At 43.4% G+C, this 27077-nt stretch overlaps 2 protein-coding genes across 5 annotated transcripts in view; one reads left to right on the forward strand and one right to left on the reverse strand.

Annotated features, from left to right (window-relative positions):
- The window catches only part of LOC140231271 (nuclear receptor subfamily 2 group F member 1-B-like), a 157580-nt gene that overhangs the window by 103755 nt on the left and 26748 nt on the right, over nt 1–27077 (forward strand). For all 4 annotated transcript variants that reach the window (XM_072311415.1, XM_072311416.1, XM_072311418.1 and 1 more), the window contains one exon: nt 1841–2356. In XM_072311415.1, coding sequence (XP_072167516.1) covers nt 1841–2356 — 516 coding nt within the window. The remainder of the gene's footprint in view (nt 1–1840; nt 2357–27077) is intronic.
- Nucleotides 10720–12153, reverse strand: LOC140231272 (paraneoplastic antigen Ma3-like). The gene has a single exon (XM_072311419.1). It carries the CDS (start codon nt 12151–12153, stop codon nt 10720–10722), a length of 1434 nt encoding a protein of 477 aa, XP_072167520.1.

The raw sequence follows: 27077 nt of genomic DNA on the forward strand, positions 1-27077 counted from the left end.
GTGTCCTGAGACTTACGGCTGAAACATAATCAAGTTCACTTTAAAATACAGGATGAACCGTTCGCTTATCACTTCCTCTTTAGTTTGGGATATAATGCTGTGTGTGCAATATACAGGTAACTGTATGCCTGTTTGTGAATCGTACCTGATGCTAAACTGGAATAACAGCGTAAAATCCAGTAGGACAGGGGGAAAACCCCTGCATCTCTGAGCTATTATTATTCACCCAGGCTGTCGGGAGAAACAGCGTCGTGAGGAGAATATACTCGCCAGTGTCGTTGATTCAAGGGTCAATTACCTCCAAACGTAATTGAATTGGGAAGCACGGGGGAGGAGGGGATTGAGGGTGGGGTGGGCGATCAAGGGGGACCGTGGAGGAAGGGGATTAGGTTCCTTGACGTACTGACGAGATTGCATTTTTATATCATACACATCACTGTATTAAGAAAAGATGGGGAATGAAAGTGGTAGAGGAAGTGGGGAAGGAGAGAAGATGAACCTAGTGTAACATAACAGACAAACTTGGCAATTTATATAAACTTGCATTCAAAATAGATATATATATTACATCTATTAAGGGCCATCCATGTGTCATATTAGAGCGTTGTTATCCATGGTAACTGTAACTTGTAAGCTGTTATACACATAGCCATCATTCCTTTTTCTCTCCTTTCGGTCTGCGAGGCAGCAAATCGACCATGCAGTGACAAGTTCACCTTCATACACATACGGATTGAGAGAATGCAGCAATATTCGTAGAACACATCAGTGAAAGGTTGAGGAAAATCGGACAATCTGTTCAAGGGTTATGATTTTTCGAAGTTTCAATGCCGCCGTCGTTGAATGAGAAGACTACTACAGTGTGTGGCTTCACATGCGTAGAACGATATAGAGAAAATATAAAGAAAATTGAACATATCTTCCCTTTTCTCGCATAATAAAAGAGCAATTGACTTGCTCCTTTTATATGAAGGCAGAGGGAATAATATTACCCGTAACATATTTTAGTGACGAGTCGAGGGAATGTGTTCTTTTTTAAAAAGAATTTTTTGGGAATTCTCTCTATATTTTCCGTATATCGTTCTACGCATGTGAAATCATACACTTTAGCAATCTTCTAATCCAGCAGTGACTGCACAGAAACTTTAAACATTCATAAGTTCTTGAATGCATTGTCCAATTTTCCTCAAACTTTCACTGATGTGCTCCACTAATATTGCTGCATTTACTTAGTCCACATATGTATTAAGGTGAAATTGTCCTTTACTTTTAAGTAATGCATTTCTGTACATACCTTCATTGCAGTCGTGATGGCGTGTATGAATTGGCATGAGCATGTTGTTGGCATGTCTACCAGGATGGTCGTTTGTCGGACTATGAATAGCATATCCCAAGGATGAAGATCTTCAAACATATTAAAGATCTGGAATGTTTGCTGCCGGTGTTGGGCCTACAAATTCAAAAGTGGCGAGGAGCTGATTGCATTTAATCGTCTTAATTTGTGTAAGATATTCCAAAGCAAGTAAATGCTTCTCAGGTCCCAATTGGTCCTAATAAGAGGTGGGGCCCGCCTTTTATTAGGACCACTTAGTTTTAATTTGTCGTTGGATATCTCAACCATTTCAAAACCGATTTTCACCAAATAAACTTTGAATTCCTCTTACACTTGTATGCTCTTGAATATATTTCATAATTATCTTTTTGAAAAGTTGGAAACTTGAACCCCCCCCCCTCTCAACCAAAACTATATCGTCCCTTTAATCAGTTCTAAAATGCCTTCCTAAACCTTCTGTTTTGACTATTTTTTTTTCTCTCATATCTTTCACCCGTTCTTCTTCAGCTGTCCAGCGAGGTCGAATGCCACCGACGCAGCCCGGTCCGGGCCAGTACCTCGACGGACGGTTCGAGGGCCATACATTCCTGTCGGGCTACATCTCGCTGCTGCTGCGAGCCGAACCGTACCCGACGTCGCGCTACGCGCAGTGCATGCAGACGAACTCAGTGATGGGCATCGACAACATCTGCGAGCTGGCCGCCCGCCTCCTCTTCAGCGCCGTGGAGTGGGCGCGCAACATCCCTTTCTTTCCCGACCTCCAGGTCACCGATCAGGTGGCGCTGCTGAGAATGAGCTGGAGCGAGTTGTTCGTGCTCAACGCCTCGCAGTGCTCGATGCCCCTGCACGTCGCGCCCCTCCTCGCCGCGTCGGGCCTCCACGCCAGCCCGATGTCGGCGGACCGAGTGGTGGCCTTTATGGACCATATCAGAATTTTCCAGGAGCAGGTGGAAAAGCTGAAAGCGCTTCACGTGGACTCAGCTGAATACAGTTGTATCAAAGCGATCGTCCTCTTCACTTCCGGTGAGTATTATGGAGCTCGACCGCAAGCAGATCTTTAAAACTTTAATGTATTCCCACTTGTCATGCGTGGTTTAACTTGACTTCCGGAGATGAATAATTTGTCAGCTAATTCTCCTTTTGGTGTCGTACATCCCATCGTTGATATAGCACACAATAATTCAGTAATTATTTTTCCTCCAAAGGAGCAGGCGAGGTTGGTGATTTGTGTTGTGAACTGAAATAGAAGGCTGTTATCAATGCTACATTACGGCGACGCCATTTCCCAAATAATAACGCTCTGTGCGCGAGTGTGCTTGTGTGTTGGGCGTGTAAACTAAAATGGGTGCCTCTCCATTCGTGTGTATGGTAAGCAAAGCTATGCTTGTGCTTGAGTTAAACATGATGTTATGTCTGCGACACGATATAACGCACGCAGCTGAGGCTCATTGTTTTCACAATGATAATGATGTTTTTGTGAACAAACTGCATGTTTCAGAAAATCGAACAGCGCATGCTATCCAAAGAAAGATACAGGTAATTCAATGGGCAACAAAATCAAAACAAAACAAACGTGTGTAACCCGAATGTTACACTCCCGAGTTCATAAATAAAGAATATCACACCTGGGATTAAGTTTTGACAAAATAATCCAATGACAAACTTTATTAGCTTGTTTGTCGTTCAACAAAGTACATCCTTCAATTCAATATGTTCACAGACTCAATCGTAACCTTTGTTACATTAGCATAACAAAATATTTGCCAGTGTATGATGATAATTCAACTCGTTGCTGTCTCTTTGTCTCTCTCGCCGGTTATCCTGTCGACGAGCCCAGAGCAGTCGCAAACCAGTCGTACACGGTAGCTGATGCAATGCTCAGTAGTCGTCAGTCACGCTGAACCAAGCAAAGGCGGGCCAAAGCTCTCGTCCAAATATGTATCTAGTCAAAAGAGTTTATAAGACACAGGACTTTCCTAATATTGTGTCTTTCTGATCAATAATATTTCTTCAGGAGTATGGAAGTCCACTCCAAAATCTGATCTGATGTATTGTCTTTACTTATACTTGCCTCATAAACATATATGAGCGCATTAGACAATACAGATACAAACTCCAGTCATATACATTCAAATGTTTGTCAATTCATTTTGACACACAAGTGCTTACGGTCAGTGTAGCCTCTCGAACTTCAGTTTAACATTTCAACTTATTCTGAATTATATGCAACACTGCTGCCACAAATAAAGCTTTGATCTATCTGATCAACTGGCAGTATAGTTGCTTCATCTGGGGTCGACAAATAATGTGACTCCGATTCAAATCTCATAGTCTGAGTGGAAATAATGCTCCACGCACACAATAATTACAGTGAGCAGTTGTACACTTTACCGCGCATGTACAGTTAACATGTATACATTCTAAAAAGCATGAATATATAACTTTTTTATATTCACAATCGCACAACTATTCCTCACATTTAGTTCTTTGCAAGGTTCTTCACATCTAGTGGCTAGTCCTCCCCTCTTGAGTTTCACATTCCACATTTCAATAGTGCAGTGACCTCTGCCACTCACAGCCGAACGGTCAGTGGATATAAATCTGTCACTCCAGACGAGAAGGGGGGGGGGGTGCTCATTGTAGACCTCAATGTTTGCGAGCCTAGCCTCACCTTCTCTGAGTGTGAGGGTCTACAGGGCATTTCAATATGCATGCATGCAATCAAACATCTGACTTCTAATTCCAAGTCAGTTTCCCAATTTCATCTGTCTACTAATGAACTTGAGTGTATGCCTAATCATGTCCATTCATAGAACATTCAAAGCGCATATACCTTGAACATTGTAGTGCATTGTAATCTTACATTGCCAAGTAATACACAAGCATCAATCATCGATCATCAATTTGCATACCATAATAATAACTTCGGAATTTATATACATGATATCAGAGTCTCTCAATACGCAATCTCCAAATCTATTGTTTAGAGTTCTTAATTAACAAACACTCTCCAATGCAATACATATTATGAAAAAATACAATGACTTACCTAGTCAAAAGAGCCAACACTCGTTTTCACTACAAGCTGCTCCACACGGCAGTCAATGGATGTACGTGCCACAACCAGTTGTATCACAGGCACATAAAACTTGTATATAACAATACAGCTGATGCTTATGAGGGTTTACCAGTTATTTTGTGGTAACCTCTCAGCAGATAAATGTGTGAGAAAACTTTCTGGATCACACAGTCGATGTAACAAGCAAAGTGGGTGCAGGCCTCAAAGCGCTGGCAGGAAGCAGATATGCCTATTTGCTCCAAAGCTATGGGCTTTTATACTTTTCTGTCTCTATGTAAAATGTTAATATTACAAACTTTCTCGAGAAAATCAGAAACTTCCAGAAAGTTAACTGACCAGCAGAAATATCATTGGTTCATGTTTCTATGACATCATTCAAAGTCTGCCTCATTGGCTAGAGGTCACTCATTCCCCTTGACTTCCAGGAACATTACTGACGTACTGACCATCCACTTGGCCAGACAAAGTCTTAACATTGACCAAGGGCAGTAACGACAGGCTTTCCAGTCACTCTCAAGCCTTCTGGCTACAGGACTTTAAAGTTGCACTCCTGTGACCTTGGTCACTAGAGCGGCTACCTAACCAGCATATAGCTATATGACAGATTGTTTATACTCATGTAAACACTGATCTAGTTAACATACTCGACAAATCATATATCAGAATCATATAAGCACTCAATTAGAATGCAGATACATACATCTCATTCGCATTAACGATGTATTAAACATAACAAATGCACACTCATATCTCTTATGCTGAAGTGTATGGATCACACTTTGTTCTGAACGTTTGACATATCAAATAATAATCTTGCAAACAGTCATACCATTACTGCCATTGATAACATATATCAAAGCAGTATCTGTAATACACAATGTAACACAGGTAGAGTATTTAAATCTATTAATGTATGGAGCTACTCTACTTTAAGGCACACGCAGAGCTAGCCTAAACAGTTCATTGGAAATGGGGGGGGGGGGGCAGAGAAATGGGAAGGGAAAGGAAAAAGAGGGGACAGAATTTGGGCTAGACCTGCACTCTACGTCATTGTCAAAGAAAATGTTGGTCTACAGTTAGAACCAGTCCACTCTGTATAGGCTTTGCCCATGGTAGGACACTGTCCCTAAATCCCAAAGCAACTACTACTTTGTCCTAGCAAGAATGACCTTCCTCTTCTGAGACATGGTCCTTTCGTTTCTGTTGATGTGCCTACACACCAACAAAAGGGAGGGGTGCTTAAAACAATATCCCTAGACTGGCTAGCTTGCTCCATCCTTGAGTTTTATTACACCTACATAGTCTAACACCAGCAGGGGCATTTCACAGGGCTTGACCAGTCTCAATACACACAGGCTTACAATTGGACATTGGCTACTGGGGTCAAAGGCTGAAGGGGAAATCTTAAGACTAATCTTGGGGGTTACTAGTACACTGATCGAGGGGTTGTTGGAAAACAGGTGGGGTATGGACGTCAGAGGAGGGATGAATGGAGGGGGTAGTAATAACAGTGACCATGGGTCTTCCAAGGAAGTAGGAATCTAGTCTGACGACATTTCTGGAGAAATCTTAGTAACCCAAATTTTGGTGGGGTTACATCCTCCCCTTTCAAACCAGGGTTCACTCCTGTGAACCTTACATTAATCAAAGCCAAAGATCTTACGCTTAAGGTCAGCAAAAAATCCTGATGAAGTTGCTTGCCTAGCACCAGAGGGTTCACCAAGGGTATCGTACTGCATGCGTAGCGGCGGCCTTGAAGAGCGAGTCGAGCGCCTGATGGATTGCGGGGCAGGCTCTGAATCGATTGCTTGCTTTGCATTTTGCGCTTGCTCAGCCTCAGGTTCTGCTGGAGTTTGAGGGGTGTTACCTCTGGACTCTGTGTCTGTGGGTAAAGGGCTAGTTTGTCTACTCTCTTCCTCCATGCTCTCCCCTCTCAAATCGGGGACTGCATCATCTGGTGTTACTCTACCAGAACCACTGGATGCACTTGTGGCATCTATGCTGATGTCACTGCCAGCCTGGTTCTCTAAGTCTGAATTGGTTGATGTCTCCTCAGTAGTGGGGTCAGGGGATAAAACGGAATCGCCGGAAACACCTGTGTCGCTCACCACATCAGCTGTGTTGACCTGTTCAGGGGTCTCGCTGGTAGTCTCAGAGGGAAGACTGGGAGGTTGGGAGGGGACAAATTCTGGCGTATTTACGTTAAGTCCTGAATGTGGGCGGTTAATGTGCTTGCGTACATCGAAAAGCAGAGTAATTTCTTCATCACTTGAGTCTGAACTATCAGACTCTTCCTCACTCGGAGGGGCAATGGACTTTTTGGAACGAGTCCGATCTGCTGGACTCCTTTTCTTACCTGGTCTCTGGGTCTCTGAGTTATGGGCTGGGGCCTCATTCAAGTACTCTATGGGTAGGAGAAGGTTGCGGTGTAGGGTGCGTGTCCTACCAACCCCGTCTTCAGGTGCAACTTCGTAAACTGGCATGTCAGGGTTAAGTTGCTTTGTGATGACATAGGGGTTGGCATACCATCTATCAGCCAGCTTCTGTTTTCCTGTCAGTCCAACATTCCTAACTAGGACGCGATCGCCAGGTTTCAGGCCATTTGCTCGCACTTTCGCATCATAGCGGACCTTGTTGGCACTGGCAGACTTGTCTGATGCTGCTGACGCAAGTTTATACGCCCGCGTAAGTTGATCACGCAAACCACTGACGTACTTCACGTGGTCAGTCCCAGTGAAGTTGTCAGGGCTAGTGCCAAATCGCAGATCAACAGGCAGTCTAGCTTCCCTACCGAACATGAGGAAATAAGGTGAGAACCCAGTACTGTCATTCCTTGAACAATTGTAAGCGTGTACAAGTGCACTTACGTACTTGCTCCAATTTGCCTTCTTCTCCTCCTCCAGGGTCCCTAGCATGTCCAGTAGCGTTCTGTTGAAACGCTCAGGCTGAGGGTCTCCCTGGGGATGGTAAGGAGTTGTCCTTGATTTCTTAATGCCAAGGAGCCTTGACAGCTCATGGATCACTTTACTCTCAAAGTCCCTACCTTGATCAGAATGAAGGCGCTGGGGCAGACCATAATGGACAAAGAAATGTTCCCACAGGACCTTGGCGACAGTGGCAGCAGTCTGATCCTTCGTTGGGAAGGCTTGTGCGTATCGTGTGTAGTGATCCGTCACTACCAAGATAGACTTCTTATTCGAGCGGTCTGGTTCTAGGGAGAGAAAGTCCATGCAGACCAGCTCCAGGGGGCTGGTTGTATGGATACTCACCAGTGGGGCTGCTGGCTTTGGAGGAGTCTTTCTTGCTACACAACGAGGGCAATGCTTGACCCACTCCGTAATGTCGGCACTCATCTTTGGCCAGTAGAATCTGTCTCTAGCCAACGCTGTGGACTTTTCGATTCCAAGGTGGCCAACACTGTCGTGTATGCCCCTCATTGCCTCGACACGGCGCTGGGCAGGCAATACTAACTGGTGATGGCGGTTCCCTAAGGAGTCAGTGAATGTTCTGTAGAGGACTCCTTTGCACAGAACTAGCCTGTCGAACTCGCGGAGTATCAGGGCAGCCTCTCTTGAAAGGCCGGTATAAGACTGTGGCCTCTCCCCACGTTCAACATAATCCCTGACTAGTTTCAGTTGCGGATCTGCCTTTTGAGCCTGTGCCCAGTCTACTACATTCAGGTCTGAGCCCTTCGCATACAGACCTGGGATAGACTCTGCACTGGCACACAGGGTCTCAACGTATGGCTGGCTTCTATGAGGAGAGTTGGCTGAAACATAATGCGTCTGACAGAAGGCAGAGAGTGTGGACACTTTCTCACCTGAGTCTGACGTCTCATGCAGCCTTGCCTCCAGATCACTAATCTTGCACTGCTGGCGAGCCTCAAACTCCTTGTCGAGGCCGGGAGGATGTGGTTTCCGTGACAGCGCATCTGCTTCAATGTTCGTCTTTCCTGGCTTATAATGGATGGAAAAATCAAAGCAGGAAAGTGCAGCAAGCCATCTATGTCCTGTGGCATCGAGTTTTGCCGACGTCAGGACATATGTTAGTGGGTTATTATCAGTCATAACCCGCGTACCTTTTGCTGCATACAAGTAATCCCTGAATTTGTCGGTGACTGCCCACTTCAGAGCAAGAAATTCCAGCTTGTGGGCTGGGTAGTTCTTTTCACTGTGGGACAGTCCCCGACTTCCATATGCCACTGGACGAAGCTTACCTCCATGATCTTGATACAGGACACCACCCAGTCCATCACGGCTGGCATCAACATGGAGCACAAAAGGCTTTGACAGGTCTGCGAAGGCTAAGACTGGGGCTGTGACCAGACAATGCTTCAAAGCCTGAAAAGCATTCTCACACTCCTCAGTCCAAGCATCACCAAGGGGGTCACTTGCCTTTCGGGCATCCAGGCTCGGAACTTTCTTTGGAGGTGGACGGCCTCGCTTCCTGGGGTAAACGCACCCGCTTGTAAGCGCGTTCAAAGGGCGGGAAATTTTGGCGTAGTCTTTTATGAATCGCCGGTAATAGCCAGCAAATCCCAGGAAAGACTTGACATGCCTCACTGTCTGTGGCCTGGGCCAGGTTCTTACATCGGCCACTTTGTCTGGATCTGTCTGTACCCCAGCCTCGGAGACTACATGACCAAGGTACCTAACCGACTGACAGCAAAATTGGCATTTTTCTGGGGACACCTTCAAGCCAAATTGCTGCAGCCTATCCAGTACCCTAGCCAGGCGCTCCTCCATTTCCTCCAGCGTTTTGGAGAAGATTATCAGGTCATCCATGTACACCAACACCTCTAACATGTTCAGACCTGACATACACTTCTCCATCAGCCTTTGGAAGGTTGCTGGTGCTCCCTTCACACCTTGGGGCATACGCTCAAACTGGTAAAACCCCAAAGGGCAAGTGAAGGCCGTTTTCTCCTTGTCTGTTTCACGCATCGGGATTTGGTAGAATCCCGACTTTAGGTCGATAACAGAAAACCATTTACTGCCACTCAGGGAATCAATGGCCTCCTGTATCAGGGGCACTGTGTACTGGTCGGGAATGGTACGAGAATTGAGTGTACGGTAGTCAACGCACATTCTCAAAGTACCGTTCTTTTTCCGAACCAGCACAATTGGGGAGGCATAGGGACTCTTAGACTCCTTAATGATGTTGTTCTCCAACAGCTGTTGGAGATGTTGCTGCAAGTCCCTAAGATCAGAGGGAGGCACCCTCCGAGACCTCTCACGGAATGGTGTGTCATCGTCAACACGAATCTGATGCTCCGCATAGCCTGTACTGCCTAGGTCAAATTCATGCCTGGAGAACACATCACTCCTCTGCCTGCACTGATTGAGCAGCCTTTCTTTCCACTCCGAGGAAATCGGGCCCCAATTGATGGGCAGCTCACTAACGTCAACTCGAGGGGAAGGGATGTTATCGCCTACATTAGCACTTACTTGGGAATGGGTTGCCTCGGTGTAACTGTGAGGCTGGGTAGGAAAACTACTAGGGGTAGGGAAACACTTGTCGGGGACATAGGCATCTACTATTGGGCAGTTGCCAGGGACAGTGATAGACTCAGGGCTACTATTGGTCACCAGCACCCTTACCTTTCCAATGGCACCACCTGACAATTTTTGTACTCCCGGAGCTATGTGTAACCCACTTGGAAGTTTGCTGTGGGGATTACACTCTAAGAAAACAGTTGTTTCTTCTTTCAGGGGATTCCTAATTTGGGCAGTCATTACCAATTTGGAGTGGGGAGGTATTTGAGTGCTATGTCCTTTCTTGGTCCTAGCAGTGCCCAATTTGCCATCTGGGGACAACTTTTCTTGTTTTGATATGCTGGCATAGATATCCCTGCATTTAGTACTAATCTTCAATGACTGGGCGAAGCGCGCTCCAGCCATCCTCCTACAAGATTCAAAACAGTGCCTGAAAAGTCCTGAATTTGTGCCAATAATCACTCTATGGTCACAGGGACGCTGGGGGTCTGGTACTACAAGAGCCAAGGTACTAAACTCAGTCCCTGTGCCAGCAAATGACCGTTCAAAACCTATGTTAACGTAGGCCCAACCCAGATAGGGCATAGTCCCATCCCCTCCATGGTACAGGACTAGGTCACTCAGTTCATGCAATTCCCTATCTAGTGTGTCGAAAAGGCTCTTGTGTATAAGAGTGACCTGAGACCCACTATCAAGAAGGCATTTTGTCTCCTTTCCATCTATCCAACATTTTGGGTTAATAGCATCTCCTACTAAACCTTCAGGAACATCGTTCTTGGAAACCTCAACTTTAGAAACAAGTGGGGGAGAATCTAATTTTGGGGCCCCTGGTTTCCCCTTCCCAGGCGCCCTTTCTCGTTTCCCTGGTTGCCAAGGATGTAGTTGACAAGTCTTTTACTCAGTACGTCAGGGGGGACAGAATTCTGACAATTTCTACTGATGTGGCCCTCCTCTCCACACTTGAAGCAAACAACACCAGTATTACTCTGCTGGGACGACTGAGGTTTGGGGGGATTTTTGGTGGGTTGGGGTGCTGGTGGAGGTGCTGGTTGGGGAAGGACATGGGGTTGAGGGGCTGTTTGGGGTGGCAGAATAGAGGGCTCTACCTTACGGTGGGCAGCCTGCTTTTGTTTTGGGCTAACGGGGGGTCTTGAGGCAGACAGAGATTTCTTCACCCTTTCCTCTTCTTCCTGCTTCCTCACTGAAGACAGGAGTTCCAGGAAGGATGGTGGTTTCTCCAGGCGCTCCCTGAGCTGTAGGTTTACTAGGAGCATTTCATGGTAGAGGATGCCCCTGATGAATTGTCGCAGTCTCACCTTGTTGGCGTCATGTGGCTTGACAACTCCTCGCCTGACCACATGGCGCATGACTTCCTGTAAGCGAGAAAGATACTCAGAGGGAGACTCACCTTCAGCCTGGACTGTCTGATGAAATCTGACAAACAGTTCATCATCTGTGTCAGTATCACCAAAAGCCAGATCCAGAGCCCTGAGGTAGTCTGCAGAGCAGGCCTGGGGATTCTCGCGCCTAAGGTCTGTAATGATGCTCGACGCAGGCGGACGCAATGACTCACGAATGCGCTTGCGCCGCTCAGCATCATCCAGAGTCTGCCACTCCTCCATCTGGCTCTCAACGTGCTCTATCCAGATGGGGTAGCTATCCTCATCACGCGCTGCTGTCTTTGCACCGGAGAAGCATCGCAGTTTCCGATACCCTGTGGTCAGCCCACACCGTGCAAGTGAAGCTGCTAAAATTGGAATGTCTCGATCAGGGAAGGACATGGATGGTTCACTGCTACCAGGGGAAGGGGGTGGAAGGTTGTTAGTGATGGGGATGTCTTGAGACTGGACTTCCTGAGCTCTACGCCCTGCTTTTCTCCATTCCCTAACTAAACCTCTCTCCCTCAGGTCCTTGACACTGACCCTGTTTCCTCTGACTGGTCCTAAACCGTCCAACTGCACTACTCTGCACATAGTCTCCCCATCTACTGGGATGACAATCTGTGCCTGTAATCCTAACATAGCAACTGCATCTTCGAATTCACACAGGAGCAATGTTTCCCCTGTATCGGGATCATCCCGTCTTAAAACCTCAAGTAATGTGGGATATAACTCTGACAATGCCAGTGCAAACACCTCTGTTGGCACAGTCTTTACACCTGTTGCAAGTAAGAGGGCATTCTCTACTCTAATCTCCTCCTTCTTGCACCATTCCTGTCCAATCTGCTTCAAACTTTTACCTGCCATCGCTTTGTTTCCTGCACTTGAGTGTTGGCTCTTTGATACAATACAAAAAATGGTGAATGCAATAGTAACAATGGACAATAATAATCAAGACTCAATTTCGGTAATACACGTTACCAAACAAATCCAATTATCAATTAAGAAAACAATAATTCCCGGACAAGCCCCCAATTTATGTAACCCGAATGTTACACTCCCGAGTTCATAAATAAAGAATATCACACCTGGGATTAAGTTTTGACAAAATAATCCAATGACAAACTTTATTAGCTTGTTTGTCGTTCAACAAAGTACATCCTTCAATTCAATATGTTCACAGACTCAATCGTAACCTTTGTTACATTAGCATAACAAAATATTTGCCAGTGTATGATGATAATTCAACTCGTTGCTGTCTCTTTGTCTCTCTCGCCGGTTATCCTGTCGACGAGCCCAGAGCAGTCGCAAACCAGTCGTACACGGTAGCTGATGCAATGCTCAGTAGTCGTCAGTCACGCTGAACCAAGCAAAGGCGGGCCAAAGCTCTCGTCCAAATATGTATCTAGTCAAAAGAGTTTATAAGACACAGGACTTTCCTAATATTGTGTCTTTCTGATCAATAATATTTCTTCAGGAGTATGGAAGTCCACTCCAAAATCTGATCTGATGTATTGTCTTTACTTATACTTGCCTCATAAACATATATGAGCGCATTAGACAATACAGATACAAACTCCAGTCATATACATTCAAATGTTTGTCAATTCATTTTGACACACAAGTGCTTACGGTCAGTGTAGCCTCTCGAACTTCAGTTTAACATTTCAACTTATTCTGAATTATATGCAACACTGCTGCCACAAATAAAGCTTTGATCTATCTGATCAACTGGCAGTATAGTTGCTTCATCTGGGGTCGACAAATAATGTGACTCCGATTCAAATCTCATAGTCTGAGTGGAAATAATGCTCCACGCACACAATAATTACAGTGAGCAGTTGTACACTTTACCGCGCATGTACAGTTAACATGTATACATTCTAAAAAGCATGAATATATAACTTTTTTATATTCACAATCGCACAACTATTCCTCACATTTAGTTCTTTGCAAGGTTCTTCACATCTAGTGGCTAGTCCTCCCCTCTTGAGTTTCACATTCCACATTTCAATAGTGCAGTGACCTCTGCCACTCACAGCCGAACGGTCAGTGGATATAAATCTGTCACTCCAGACGAGAAGGGGGGGGGGGTGCTCATTGTAGACCTCAATGTTTGCGAGCCTAGCCTCACCTTCTCTGAGTGTGAGGGTCTACAGGGCATTTCAATATGCATGCATGCAATCAAACATCTGACTTCTAATTCCAAGTCAGTTTCCCAATTTCATCTGTCTACTAATGAACTTGAGTGTATGCCTAATCATGTCCATTCATAGAACATTCAAAGCGCATATACCTTGAACATTGTAGTGCATTGTAATCTTACATTGCCAAGTAATACACAAGCATCAATCATCGATCATCAATTTGCATACCATAATAATAACTTCGGAATTTATATACATGATATCAGAGTCTCTCAATACGCAATCTCCAAATCTATTGTTTAGAGTTCTTAATTAACAAACACTCTCCAATGCAATACATATTATGAAAAAATACAATGACTTACCTAGTCAAAAGAGCCAACACTCGTTTTCACTACAAGCTGCTCCACACGGCAGTCAATGGATGTACGTGCCACAACCAGTTGTATCACAGGCACATAAAACTTGTATATAACAATACAGCTGATGCTTATGAGGGTTTACCAGTTATTTTGTGGTAACCTCTCAGCAGATAAATGTGTGAGAAAACTTTCTGGATCACACAGTCGATGTAACAAGCAAAGTGGGTGCAGGCCTCAAAGCGCTGGCAGGAAGCAGATATGCCTATTTGCTCCAAAGCTATGGGCTTTTATACTTTTCTGTCTCTATGTAAAATGTTAATATTACAAACTTTCTCGAGAAAATCAGAAACTTCCAGAAAGTTAACTGACCAGCAGAAATATCATTGGTTCATGTTTCTATGACATCATTCAAAGTCTGCCTCATTGGCTAGAGGTCACTCATTCCCCTTGACTTCCAGGAACATTACTGACGTACTGACCATCCACTTGGCCAGACAAAGTCTTAACATTGACCAAGGGCAGTAACGACAGGCTTTCCAGTCACTCTCAAGCCTTCTGGCTACAGGACTTTAAAGTTGCACTCCTGTGACCTTGGTCACTAGAGCGGCTACCTAACCAGCATATAGCTATATGACAGATTGTTTATACTCATGTAAACACTGATCTAGTTAACATACTCGACAAATCATATATCAGAATCATATAAGCACTCAATTAGAATGCAGATACATACATCTCATTCGCATTAACGATGTATTAAACATAACAAATGCACACTCATATCTCTTATGCTGAAGTGTATGGATCACACTTTGTTCTGAACGTTTGACATATCAAATAATAATCTTGCAAACAGTCATACCATTACTGCCATTGATAACATATATCAAAGCAGTATCTGTAATACACAATGTAACACAGGTAGAGTATTTAAATCTATTAATGTATGGAGCTACTCTACTTTAAGGCACACGCAGAGCTAGCCTAAACAGTTCATTGGAAATGGGGGGGGGGGGCAGAGAAATGGGAAGGGAAAGGAAAAAGAGGGGACAGAATTTGGGCTAGACCTGCACTCTACGTCATTGTCAAAGAAAATGTTGGTCTACAGTTAGAACCAGTCCACTCTGTATAGGCTTTGCCCATGGTAGGACACTGTCCCTAAATCCCAAAGCAACTACTACTTTGTCCTAGCAAGAATGACCTTCCTCTTCTGAGACATGGTCCTTTCGTTTCTGTTGATGTGCCTACACACCAACAAAAGGGAGGGGTGCTTAAAACAATATCCCTAGACTGGCTAGCTTGCTCCATCCTTGAGTTTTATTACACCTACATAGTCTAACACCAGCAGGGGCATTTCACAGGGCTTGACCAGTCTCAATACACACAGGCTTACAATTGGACATTGGCTACTGGGGTCAAAGGCTGAAGGGGAAATCTTAAGACTAATCTTGGGGGTTACTAGTACACTGATCGAGGGGTTGTTGGAAAACAGGTGGGGTATGGACGTCAGAGGAGGGATGAATGGAGGGGGTAGTAATAACAGTGACCATGGGTCTTCCAAGGAAGTAGGAATCTAGTCTGACGACATTTCTGGAGAAATCTTAGTAACCCAAATTTTGGTGGGGTTACACGTGTTAAAGAGATGTTATAGTATTGATTGAGATGAGGATTCAGCTGTTAACTTCTTGCGACATACTTGGAAACCACTTCATGAAATGTTAAAGAGCAAATAATTCTACTAAAGAGGGGATTCAAAGTTTATTTGATGAAAATCGGTATTGAAATGGTTAAGATATCCAAAAACTAAGCAAAGCATAGTGGTCCTTATAAAAGGTGGGTCTCACCGTCTATTAAGACCTCTTTGTTTGTGGATATTTTCAGCCATTTCAAAACCAATTTTCATCAAATAAACTTTGAATTCTTCTTCGAAAAAATATTATGCTCTTTCATATTTTATGAGAGCTTTCTCATTTTCTCACTAAAGAAATTGGAAACCTGAAGCCGAAATCGAAACTATACCGTCCCTTTAACTGACTCAATCCCAATAATCGGAGTTCGCATTACGTTGTACAAGTAGCAGGGGGCTACCATTACAGGCAGCAACAGGTAAAATGAGTCGTGAGGGTGGAAAATACCGTATCATGTACGCTGTGTTTTATTGCAACTGATTGGCAAATTGCCCTTCATCGACGTAAATTAGTACCGATTATCCAGTGTCCTAGTAGTAGCCATGATAAACGAAATCCGTGCTGATTTTGTCAATCAAGGTGTCGCTGTTGAGAAGTATCGGCTGCGTGTATAGCAATAGATAACTACATTGTACTTCAATAGTAGTTTACAATCACTAAAACCCCAGACATGCCAATCATAATAATGGTCCTTTCTATGGGATATTTTACTATACCTGTCACTTGAAAAAAAAAATCAAAAGAGAGCCCTCATTAAACATTATTTTAGTTTTCTATAAAGCTGTTACTCTTGAGAACACGTTTGTTCTCAACTGCACGCTACTTTACATGTTACCCTAAATCGTGAGACACAAAAAGACGTACCCAACAAGTTCCAGTAGCGCACAGGCATTGTGTCATTTGTCAGGCACTACTTGTGTTGTATATATTTCTTGTCATCTTTCTTTTATTCCAAGGGTACTGGGAAGAATGAAGTGTAATGGAAGTGGAGGACTTGAAAAAACAGTTATGAAAGTTTGGTTTTTGTATCTGTTTTAATCTAGGCCTATTTTGGGACGGAGAGGTTAGGTTGTAAAAGAACTGCAACGTGCATACGACATTTTCGTAAAGCCCTCTGTTGGCAAAGCAAAGAGAATTCAACAGAAATGACGTCTTGTCGTGTGTGTATGCCACCTCTTGCTCTATGCAACCACCTCAATTATTATGTATGTTCGTAATGAATGTGCATTCGTGATGTTTGGTTTCACTGTTGACCTCTAGCTGCATTCTTCTTAGTCTACGTTCCAGACTGCTGCCGTTCCATCTTTCTGTTGGCCTGTGAAGCGTCCCATGTCCGCACCTTGTTCCCGAACAGACCGTTGACGTATCTGAATAATGATATGCTTTGGTGGCAGCATTTAAAGCCTACTTTCTGAACTCTTTGGCTCTTTCAATTTACACTTACATAACAAGTGGAAATTTCTATGAGGAAATGTTGTCTCCCATTACGGTTGAAATTCACTTTAAGAAAATCCTTCAAATTTCATTTATTTGATTAGAAACGTGAATCACTTTTCATCAGTTCTTCATGATATCTCCATCAACCTCTACCCTCTGTCACAAGAGAATACCGCCTTACATAATAATATGACAACATTATTATCATTATCATTATCTGCTCGCACATAAGACTGAGCCTCTCATTACGGGAGAGAAGTTTTTGTACACTATGTCAATGACACTTTGACGTGGCGGCTTTGAAAGTGTTAAACCACACAAACCCTATCGTCTCTTTCTTTCTATCCGTCATCTTCTCCCATACTTCATTCAATGCCCTCCATTTCTCCTTCCTCCTCTCACAATCTTTCCCCGTCCGTCCATCCCGGCATCCCTCTCTCCATTTTCACACTCTCCTCACTTTCTCCCCGTCTCTACCAATCTATTTTTGCCCCCCCCCCCCCCCCCGCATCGCGTCCCCTCCCCCTCCCCTCCCCTTCCCTCCATTCCCCGGTTTAGTGTGTAATGATATAGAGAGGCACATTCTTTCTCCTTCGCTCATTCTTCCGCTGTGAAATTTCGTCTGCCTAAAATTGTCCCCCCAGCTCTGCTATGCTGCTCTCCACCCGTACTTCCGCCGCTTCCGCCTTTTATACCTCGTTTTGACAGACTCGACTGCGCTCTGCGGCCTGCCAGCAGCGGTCGCATCGCGAGTCGCCTTCGCCCGAAAATCGTCGACAATCGAAGCTGAATTAAAACTGATAAATGACCCCCACCGTGGTAAATGTCAGTAGGGTAATTCACAGGTAGCAAATAATGTCAGAGGTGGCCGTCGGTTGAAGGAGAGATGCTTTGTTGGCGATGCAATAAATCACCTCGCGCGGCGCTGATTGCATACGGCGATATAATAATATCGCTGGAGAACGGGGAAAAAATCCCTCCTGCGTGCCAGACGATATCATAATACGCCAGCATCCTGCGCGACACACATAGGCGAGAGAAAGCGATCGTGGATGATAGCAAGGTTCACTTCTTCCATCTTCATCTTCAACTCCACAACATCAGCGATCCCCTCCCCCCTCATCTCATCCCCTCCTCAAAGTCTGGCTTCATTTTGTACGGCCTGACTGACTGAAAATTAGGAAATTGTGTAATCAAGGAATATCGTCTTCGGCCGTTGACTGCAGCGGAGAAAAGAAGAAGGAGAAGCGAGAGAGGAAGAAGATACGGCAGTCGGTAGGGGGCAATGTCCGGCGTTGAACCCGCGCGAACTCCCCGATTTCACTCGGGGCAGGCACCCACTTCGAGGCGGGCTCGACGCTGAACGCTGGGCCGAAACATAATAGAGTAACATGAACGAGCTGGCGAGATGAATGAAAAACGAGGAAGGGAAAGTAAGACGAGGAGAGGAGAGAGACGGGAGGGAGGAGGCGTTCCCACAGGCTTCAAAGTCCCCGAACATTTTCTTATTTATATAATTATACATCTCTCTCTTGAAATATTGAGGGGGAAACTACCCACTTTTTTTAAGCGAGATTTCGTTTGCCGTTCGCATTTCGGTGTTGGATGTCCTCCTGTAGCATCGTGAATTTAAGAGTATACCACTTTCTAATTTTAAAGATTAAATGCTTCTTCGCAGGATTCGCATAAAGTCTTTGAACCCTAGAATTCTGTCCTGCTAGATGCAGCACTTGCCTCGGACTAAATAAGCACAATGTTCTACCAGGCTCTCGAAGGATGCAATATTGTGGAGGGGACCCCCCCCCCCCCCCCCTTCACAGCACACACACAACGTTAATCCCCTTGATAGTTATGTGGATAATCATTAAAAGAAATGATGGCATATCGCTTTCATGGTATGGCCGAGGGGATACACGATATATTCAAAACTACAAAATCAAAGATGGAGACCAAGTAAGATACCACAAAGCATTTTGAAGTAATATATGATGCATATTTTGGCAGAACAGCTGATCAGCTATAATCCTATCATGCAAATTAGTCGGTGTGTTCATGCCTCTGTTTCACAAACATTGTATGTATACAATCATGGAGAGTGTCGTTATATTCGTATTGTTAATACTGTTTTAACGACTACACAATTTTCTTTAGAATTCCCACGGCTTGTCCATTCCCTATAGCTCTCTCGAATACTTTCATGTGATGGATATTATCTTTTTATTAGTCAGTAAAAGAAACATGATTAGTGAAGACATTTGAGGCAAGCCAAGTATTGAGTTGTGAAGCATTGGTACCATGGCCTAATCTAACTTGCATATTTTTTTCTTGACTAGTCTCTCCATTTAAAATCTAAAACATTTGGTCCTTCCGAATATTCGCCAAACCATTTGAGGAATACTCCCGCTTGTTTTGTTCCCAATGGCGTTGAAATAAAAAGGATATGATGATATTATTGCTATGTTAAAGAAATTGTCCCCTAAACTTGAAATTACTTCAAAACTGTTAATCATTTTCCTCCAAATCATCTATTGGCTAACATGGAAACTACATGAGTTTATATCTTAGTTGTAAATTTCACCCTACAGAATTTTCTCATGGTCAAAATTCTTTACCTCGAAATCTGATCAATCTTTGTCAGTAAAGTCTGTGTGTTTAAGACGGAACTTTATATCGATTTTCACCAGTAGTTCTGCTTTGCCGTTGGCTAAGAAATACTTTATTAAAGCACATATTATGGAGAAATCGCCTCCAGAAAGCTGTAAAGGGCCGCTATAAGGATGTAGAAAAAGATGGATCAAGAATGTTAATATTATAGTAACGAAAGGTATTTTCACCAAACAGTGAGAGTAAACATATTTGTGGAATATTTAACCATTTTCAAAATGGTTTGAACCATTAGTCTTAGCTAAATGCATACGAAACGTTGCCGGTATTATTTGCAAGCCTATGACCGTGCCTGCCATCATGTTTATTTCGAGTGAATGCATCCCACGAAATCTGTGATCGACCTTTAACAATAACTGGCACGCGTCGCACTCGTTCCATCACGATTGCTATTTCGCCCAAATTGCATCATTTGTTTCTCGATGGACTTGGGAGGAGTCGCCTCGGAGAGAGAATGAGAGAAGAGACAGGAAGAAAGATGCACGTTTGATATTATTACCTGAGTTTCAGAATAAAATGCAGAATGACCGGACAGACGTATCCATCAGCTCCGCCGTCGACATAAAACATTACACATAGAAATGCACCCGTATTATCCTACCATTAGTGCAACGCATTAGACGCACCTTTCAATAATGGAATGGAACTGCCCATTATGGGGCATCAGTACTTACATGCATTGTTCTCAGTTCGTTGTTTTTCCGAGCTTAAAGGTCTACGTCGAACATGGTTTCTTTTATCCATCACTGGATTTTTTTTTTGTCTTTGTCGATGCAATCACTGTAGATTAAATAGGACAAAAATTACATTATGTGAAGAAGATACTCCGAGTGCCCAAGGGTTATCAGTTTGATTTTAGAATACTAGTATCTCGTTAATAGTATTCGAACAGCTGCGTTTACACTGTGTGTCCGCTTGTATTATGCACTTCGCAAATGTGCATAAATAATATCACACACACACACACACGCACACACACGTACAAATTGTAAGCGTCGTCTAAACTCATGTTAGAGTAGAGAATGTCAGGGTAGCCTTCTTGAAAAGGGAAACCAATTCGTTCTGCCATACGTCTAATTCACGCTCTATCACAAAGTATATTTGAACGCAAGTGTAGGCAGTCGCGGCACTCGAAATCAGCACATACGCAACTACATTATGTGGTATAAGGTCAGCAACATGGTTACTGTCTTGACTGTTGGGAAAATATTTGGAATATATATCTTATACAACAAAATCCTTCGATCACTGCGTGTTCGTGCGTGTTCGTTTTATACAGCATTTACATATCGATTTGGCAAGTCTTCTGCAAGATAATTTAATCCGTCAGCCGTCCGAATTAGGTAATGGGTTTATTGGAAATTTTACCAATAAGTCGATTTGAATGAAAGAGGAGCAAACGTCTAGATGTTCATTGAAATGCAAAATTCATCGCTGATCCCGCTTAAATGGAACCAAAACCCAAAGAGCAGTGTGGATTGAGTGAAGGCAGCAACATTAGTAGAACACATCGGTGAAAGTTTGAGGAAAATCGGACAATGGATGCAAAAGTTATGGATTTTTTAAATTTTGGTGTTGTAATGACTAAATAAAGAGACTACTTCAGTTTATGGCATCATGTGTGGACAACACTGTACAGAAAATATAAAGAAAATTCACTTTTCTAGCTTAATGATTAGAGCACTTGGCTATACCTCATTCAGAAAGCAGGAGCAATGATATTATCTTATTATATGTCAGTAACAAGTTAATGGAATGTGTAATTTTCATGAAAAATTCGTTTTTGTGGATTTCTTCTTTTATTTTCTTTATATTTCTGTCCACACATGACGTCATAAACTCTAGTAGTCTCCTTATCCAGTCATTACAACTCCAAAACTTTAAAAATCCATAACTTTTGCATCGATTGTCCGATTTTCCTCAAACTGTCACTGATGTGTTCTACTAATGTTGCTGCTTTCACTCAATCCACATTTCTCTTTTGGTTTTGGTTTCCCGTAAGGTTTAAAGGTCCTGTTTACCTTTTGGTGCAGTGATTTGAAAATGTTCAAGATATCACTTTTGATGCATTTGTGTAAGTCAGTTGTATCACAAAAACATCCTACCATATAAGACTTTTGCAATAAAGCCTAAGATAGGGATATTTGTTGTTCTCATTAAACCATAACTGTAGACGGTTTAGTCTGGAAACATTTTTATTATAACTATTGTTCACATTTTGTATATTTAACAATACTTAACATCGATTATCCTGGTTCAAATTTTTACAATGGTTGTTTCTATCCCTACGTCACATTTTAGAACTATTTTGAAGCACCAGCTGGGTTTTAGTTTCATCTGCAAATGGTACATTATGCCTTTAAGTGAAGGAATCCCACGCAGAGCGAAACACTGAGGAAAGACCATTCTCTCCCCCTCCTCCTTCTCTCCCCCTCCCCCTCCCATCTCCTCCTCTCTGCTCTCTATTTTTATCACGATGGTTGCGTTTTCCAACAAACAGCAGGGATTACCAAACTGGACTCACATAACTTCATTGAAGAAAATCGCGTACTCCTCAATTCCTGAGGAAACTTTCGTGCCTGCACATACAGACGCGGTGATTACAATGTCTTGTCGCTACCCGTATTACGCGGGGACTTTCTCTCCCCCCCCCCCCCCCCCAACCCTGATTTTATGGGGTAGGGGTTGAGGATGTGAAGAAATGTGTGGCTGCCAACGAAATCTTGCTGTTCCGGAATTCTCACATCCATTCTGTAGTCTCAGCCAGCTCTTGGATCGGATGAAACAGAACCGTCATAATGGTAAACCTCGTACTCAGTTTGAGATTAACGCCCTGCCTCTCCCCACCCCCTCGTGCCCCACCCCGTCTCACCCCTGTTCCCTTGAAAGGGGTCAGTGAGATACACCATACTTCTTCCGTCTCCCCCCAAATAGTACGTAAGATGGCTCTTTAACCATTGTGCGCTTGTCCCTGCACGTACAAGAACAAGTGGAGACTTGTGGCATTTTCTTATCATAGAATAACCCCAATAATTATGTATTATAGGCCCTATCTTTTGCAACTTATCCACGATCCCTAAACAAGCAAACAAAGCAGAAGGCATTCGCCTTGCATGAATACCTTGCAGAACAACAATATTATTGATACAGCGATATGAAGACATGAACGGAAGTGCGCATGAACGAAATGAAATATTTCCTCTGAATACCGTGCCGATAATTGAGTCATTAGTATGTGATTGTTTTTCTCAGGCTCAAAGAAAAAAACAACACACAATAAAGAATGAAATTCGCCAGAGACAAAAGTGGTTTTAAGGTACAGTGAACATCGCAAGCCGCCTCTCAGATAGAACACAATAAACGGCTGCCTTAAACTACGAAGGGTCCTCGTGGCTGTTTCATTCATTACACAAGTATCATTATTTTGGTCGAGCCAACTGGTCTTACAGTAGCATCAGTTCATCATGCCAGGGAGGTGAGTACACCTCCCTGATCATGTCCAGCGTATCGTGATCAAGAATAGAAAGAAGTTTTAGTTTTAGTGTTTTTTTTTTTTGGTTTTTGTTGTTGTTGTTGTTGTTTTTTTTTTTTACACTGAGTAGTCTGTTTGGGGAGACGACATGAATGAAGATAGATAATGGACACATGTATAACTTAAAGAATACAGATAGGTGGATGGATAGATAGATTATAGGGTCCTACTTAATATGTATAACTTTTGAGAAAAAATAGATATATAAGTACAGTGTACTTAGATAGATAGATAGATAGATAGATAGATAGATAGATAGATAGATAGATAGATAGATAGACAGACGGACAGACAGGCGAACAGACTGACACAAGAAAGAAAGATGGATAGATGGATAGGAAGACAAAGAGACAGACAGATAGGTCGATCAAAGCTAGATAGAAAATGGATAGAGGATTGATAAGCAGAGAAGTAGAGGATGTAAGAAGGAACGAGAACGTGTAGGGCTTTTTGTTAGATTCTCTTGCACCTCCCTGGTTAGATCTAAAACGCGACGTTACTAAAACGAGAAGCGAGAAACCCTTTTCACGTACATGCACTTGAGGCGCTTTGGCGGAAATAACGGAGGGAGACTAAAAACGTCGTACCTAACACCTCCTCCGCCGTCTTTCACCTCCCCTTGCTTTTAACCACCGTCTCCTGATGTGATATGACAGCAGAACCCGCTGTCTGAACGTCAGCTGGTCGTACCTGTCGGAACAGACACGATAACCCCTGTTAAATAGAGAGAGGGGAACTTTCTAGATAGTCTTGAAGTGCCAGCCAAGCACCCTGTAATGGATTTGCCAATGTCATTTATATATCGAAGATCAAACTACGCTGCCTCGAAGCATCTGAACATGCATTCGGTCATTGGATTCTGGAAAGAAAAAAAAATATATGCCAGTCTGGGACAGAGACTACGCTCGTGCTTGTAGGCGTAAATATTCCTCGAGGAATGATAAACGCCAAATAAATTCAAATAACAACAACAACAATAGTCTGTTGCGTGCGAGGGGATAGCGACGTAAATTTTGATTTTATATATTTATCTTTATCATATCTTTTCTATTTCGGTACTTGTTTCAATTTGAAAACACCAGTGCAATAATGCAATAATAGTTCGTGATAAACACAATGAAGTATAGCACGAGAAATGTTCATAGATCGTTTAAAAAATTGTAATTTGCAAAGTGAATGGAATAGTGTGGATACAACAAAGCTCTAGATGCATTATGCAATGTACATGTATCTTTTTTTTTTCTCGTGAAAGTTGCTCCACAGAGATTGTATGAAATGTAATAGACCGCCATTTTGAGCCATAAGATTACACTTGATAATGACCTCAGCAAATAAAAAAAAACTGATAATTTGCCAATTGTATTTGCGTTAACTCCCTTGTTTTTGAGGGATATTAAGATAAGAAAGAAGGGAGAAGGGAAGACCGAGAAGGGCAAAAAGTCCCAATCATCTCGTTTTCTGTGTACGAGTCATTGTCGCAAAGCTGATCTTTCGATTGGCAACGCAGTGCTGTCACCGTTTACGACCTATTATGAGTTTCTCCTTTCTTTCTTTCTTTCTTTTTCGGTTGTGTTCTGTTTTGAAGCCCGCAATGACGCTTTGCATCCCTCACGTTTCCACGTTTTCGAGGCAGCTTAAAACATGGAACTATCGCAATTTCACGAGGCCCCCCGAGTGGACTAGACCATTGGGACTTTGCCTTTGTTGCCGGATGAACACATCGATATTAAAGAGCAGTGATCTTGAAATTTGATTCCTAATTAGTCACTGCTCACAACGGTCGCCCAGTCCCAGGGTTGTCCCTCGAGAGCCGTGTTACGTACAGATTTGTCCCTGGCTCTCCCTCTGGGTACATTAACAGAGACAGATGTTCGAAACGTGAACACAATATTTTGTTCGCCCTTGATTCAATGTCATGCTGCACGCATATGGGGTGCCAAGTGTCTCATGGTCTCTTTCGTTACACGAAATGACTGATTTCGTAACGAAAGAGAGCATGTGACACTTGGTGCCCCATACACGCACCAGTTTACGCACGCGCGCATACGAGTTTGAGAATGCGAGAGATGCGGAGGGACAATACGAGAGCTAGGGAATACTGATGAGATGCACGCAAGTACTTTCAACATGTATGCACTGTAAGGACACAGTTTGGCGGAGGTCTTAACAAGTAGAAAAAAAATCCTCCACTTACTTGGTAATGTTTTAGCATTGTGTTAATATAAGAAGTAGTCTGCGCTTTCATAACACTAATCAGCGTTTGTCTCATCGGAGCGTCGCCTTGCCGCATTACTGCACGTGCTGTTCATGTACCTGTTGCTTTGGTGATAGGCTCATGCCCCCATACTTAAAAAGTAAGATGGCTGTTGTGAAAGGTCTATCGAAGAGGCCTTAAGTTTCTTCTCTTTTCCCTCGGTGTGTCATGATCCGCGAGAAATAGATTTGCCTGATCTAGTTACACGTGTGTGCAGTAGGGCTAAGTCCTTGACACGTTTTCCAACGCGTTAAGAAAAACGTTTTCCCCGAGAAAAAAACCTCCCGAGTGTCCCAGTGCCACTTCGGTGCGTTGTAATCCCGCCGTGCAACTTGTTAAATCCGAGGAATTAACCCCCGGATGGCTCAGGCACCGGGGGCGCCACCTCTATCCCTACAACCAGTGACACCTGCGGTAAAGGAGGCAGTAGCCTTCGTGAACAGCCGTTGCACTAGTGGTTGCTGGTAAGCACTCTGCATAGGCTACTCTCTGGGAGAATGCGTGGCTGGCATCATAGATACTTCGACAATAGGTGAACTTCAATTCCATACAGGGGTTTTCTCCCCTAATATCATCAAGCCCAATATGCCCACGAAGTCTGTCTCAGCTGTGGTCGCCACATCAAATATTTTGGAATAGAAAGCAGTAGCGGACGACTTCTTCAAAGACTAGGAGTGTGCATGAATGTTGGCCTCCCGGTGTTAGGATACACTCATTCCACTTGTATTACAGTAGGAAGACATGAATCTAAACTTGAAATGTGCGGCATGTTTAAGCGGCATGTTTAAGCGACATGTCAAGCTAATCGTTCCTCTGAATTCCGGCGTTTGTTACCACAATTCTTGTCCTTATTTTTTCCGAGCAGCTGACTACGAATTTACATTCCGCAATAAGTATGGGATATATACTGCTTCTATAAAAGGCGTATGTCCCCAAAAATTACCAATTGCCTTCAAATGGTAATGGTCAGAATTATAAGGTCATTACGAATGTCAAATACAAGATACTAGTGATTCAGAATGATAACGATAATTATGATTTTGTATTGATCATGACGGCGATGAAAATAAGAAGAATTATCGTGACCATAAAAATGATAATAATTGGTCATGTTAACTTTCTCTCACCACCTTCCTCCCACACGATTAAAGTTCAAAAGCCTGCAATATTTGTCCTCAAAATTTTAGTTGGGAATCCCTTATTGACCTTGCAACAATTGATACAAAGAAGCAGGTTTGGGTACACACTCACAGCAAGCAGACATCACACAAATACATACTGTCGGTGCGTGTGACACATTGCCGAATCAAGTACTCGCATAAGTGTTTATAAACCGTGTGGTGAATTGTATACACCCCGGGTATACAACTGCGTTGAGTTTTCAGTCCCACTGTCTCGCCTATATCTCTTTTTGCCAGGAGGCTTTATATTCATTGGAACAGGTACCATTCTGTGCGGACAAGTGTATATCCCTTTTATACATATATAAGAGGCGCGTCGCTTGAAACTACGCCGGTGAAGTGGAGTCTAAAGTTCGTTTTTGGTTTTTTGGGTTTTTTTTTCCGAAGTTATTTTGCCGCGGTCCAAAAAGACGGGGAATGAGGTCATACATACACGAGAACTTGGCAGTAATGGCTGAGAGGTATAAACACTGGAGGAGGGCCCGGCTTATGTGGAACGAGGAACAAAGGGGACGTTCTTGTGCTA

Source organism: Diadema setosum, chromosome 7 (assembly GCF_964275005.1).
Source record: "Diadema setosum chromosome 7, eeDiaSeto1, whole genome shotgun sequence".
Lineage (NCBI taxonomy): Eukaryota > Metazoa > Echinodermata > Echinoidea > Diadematoida > Diadematidae > Diadema > Diadema setosum.

Excerpts from the sequence above, each read along its gene's own strand:
- LOC140231272 (XM_072311419.1), bottom strand. The coding sequence starts at position 12,153 with ATGGCAGGTAAAAGTTTGAAGCAGATTGGACAGGAATGGTGCAAGAAG.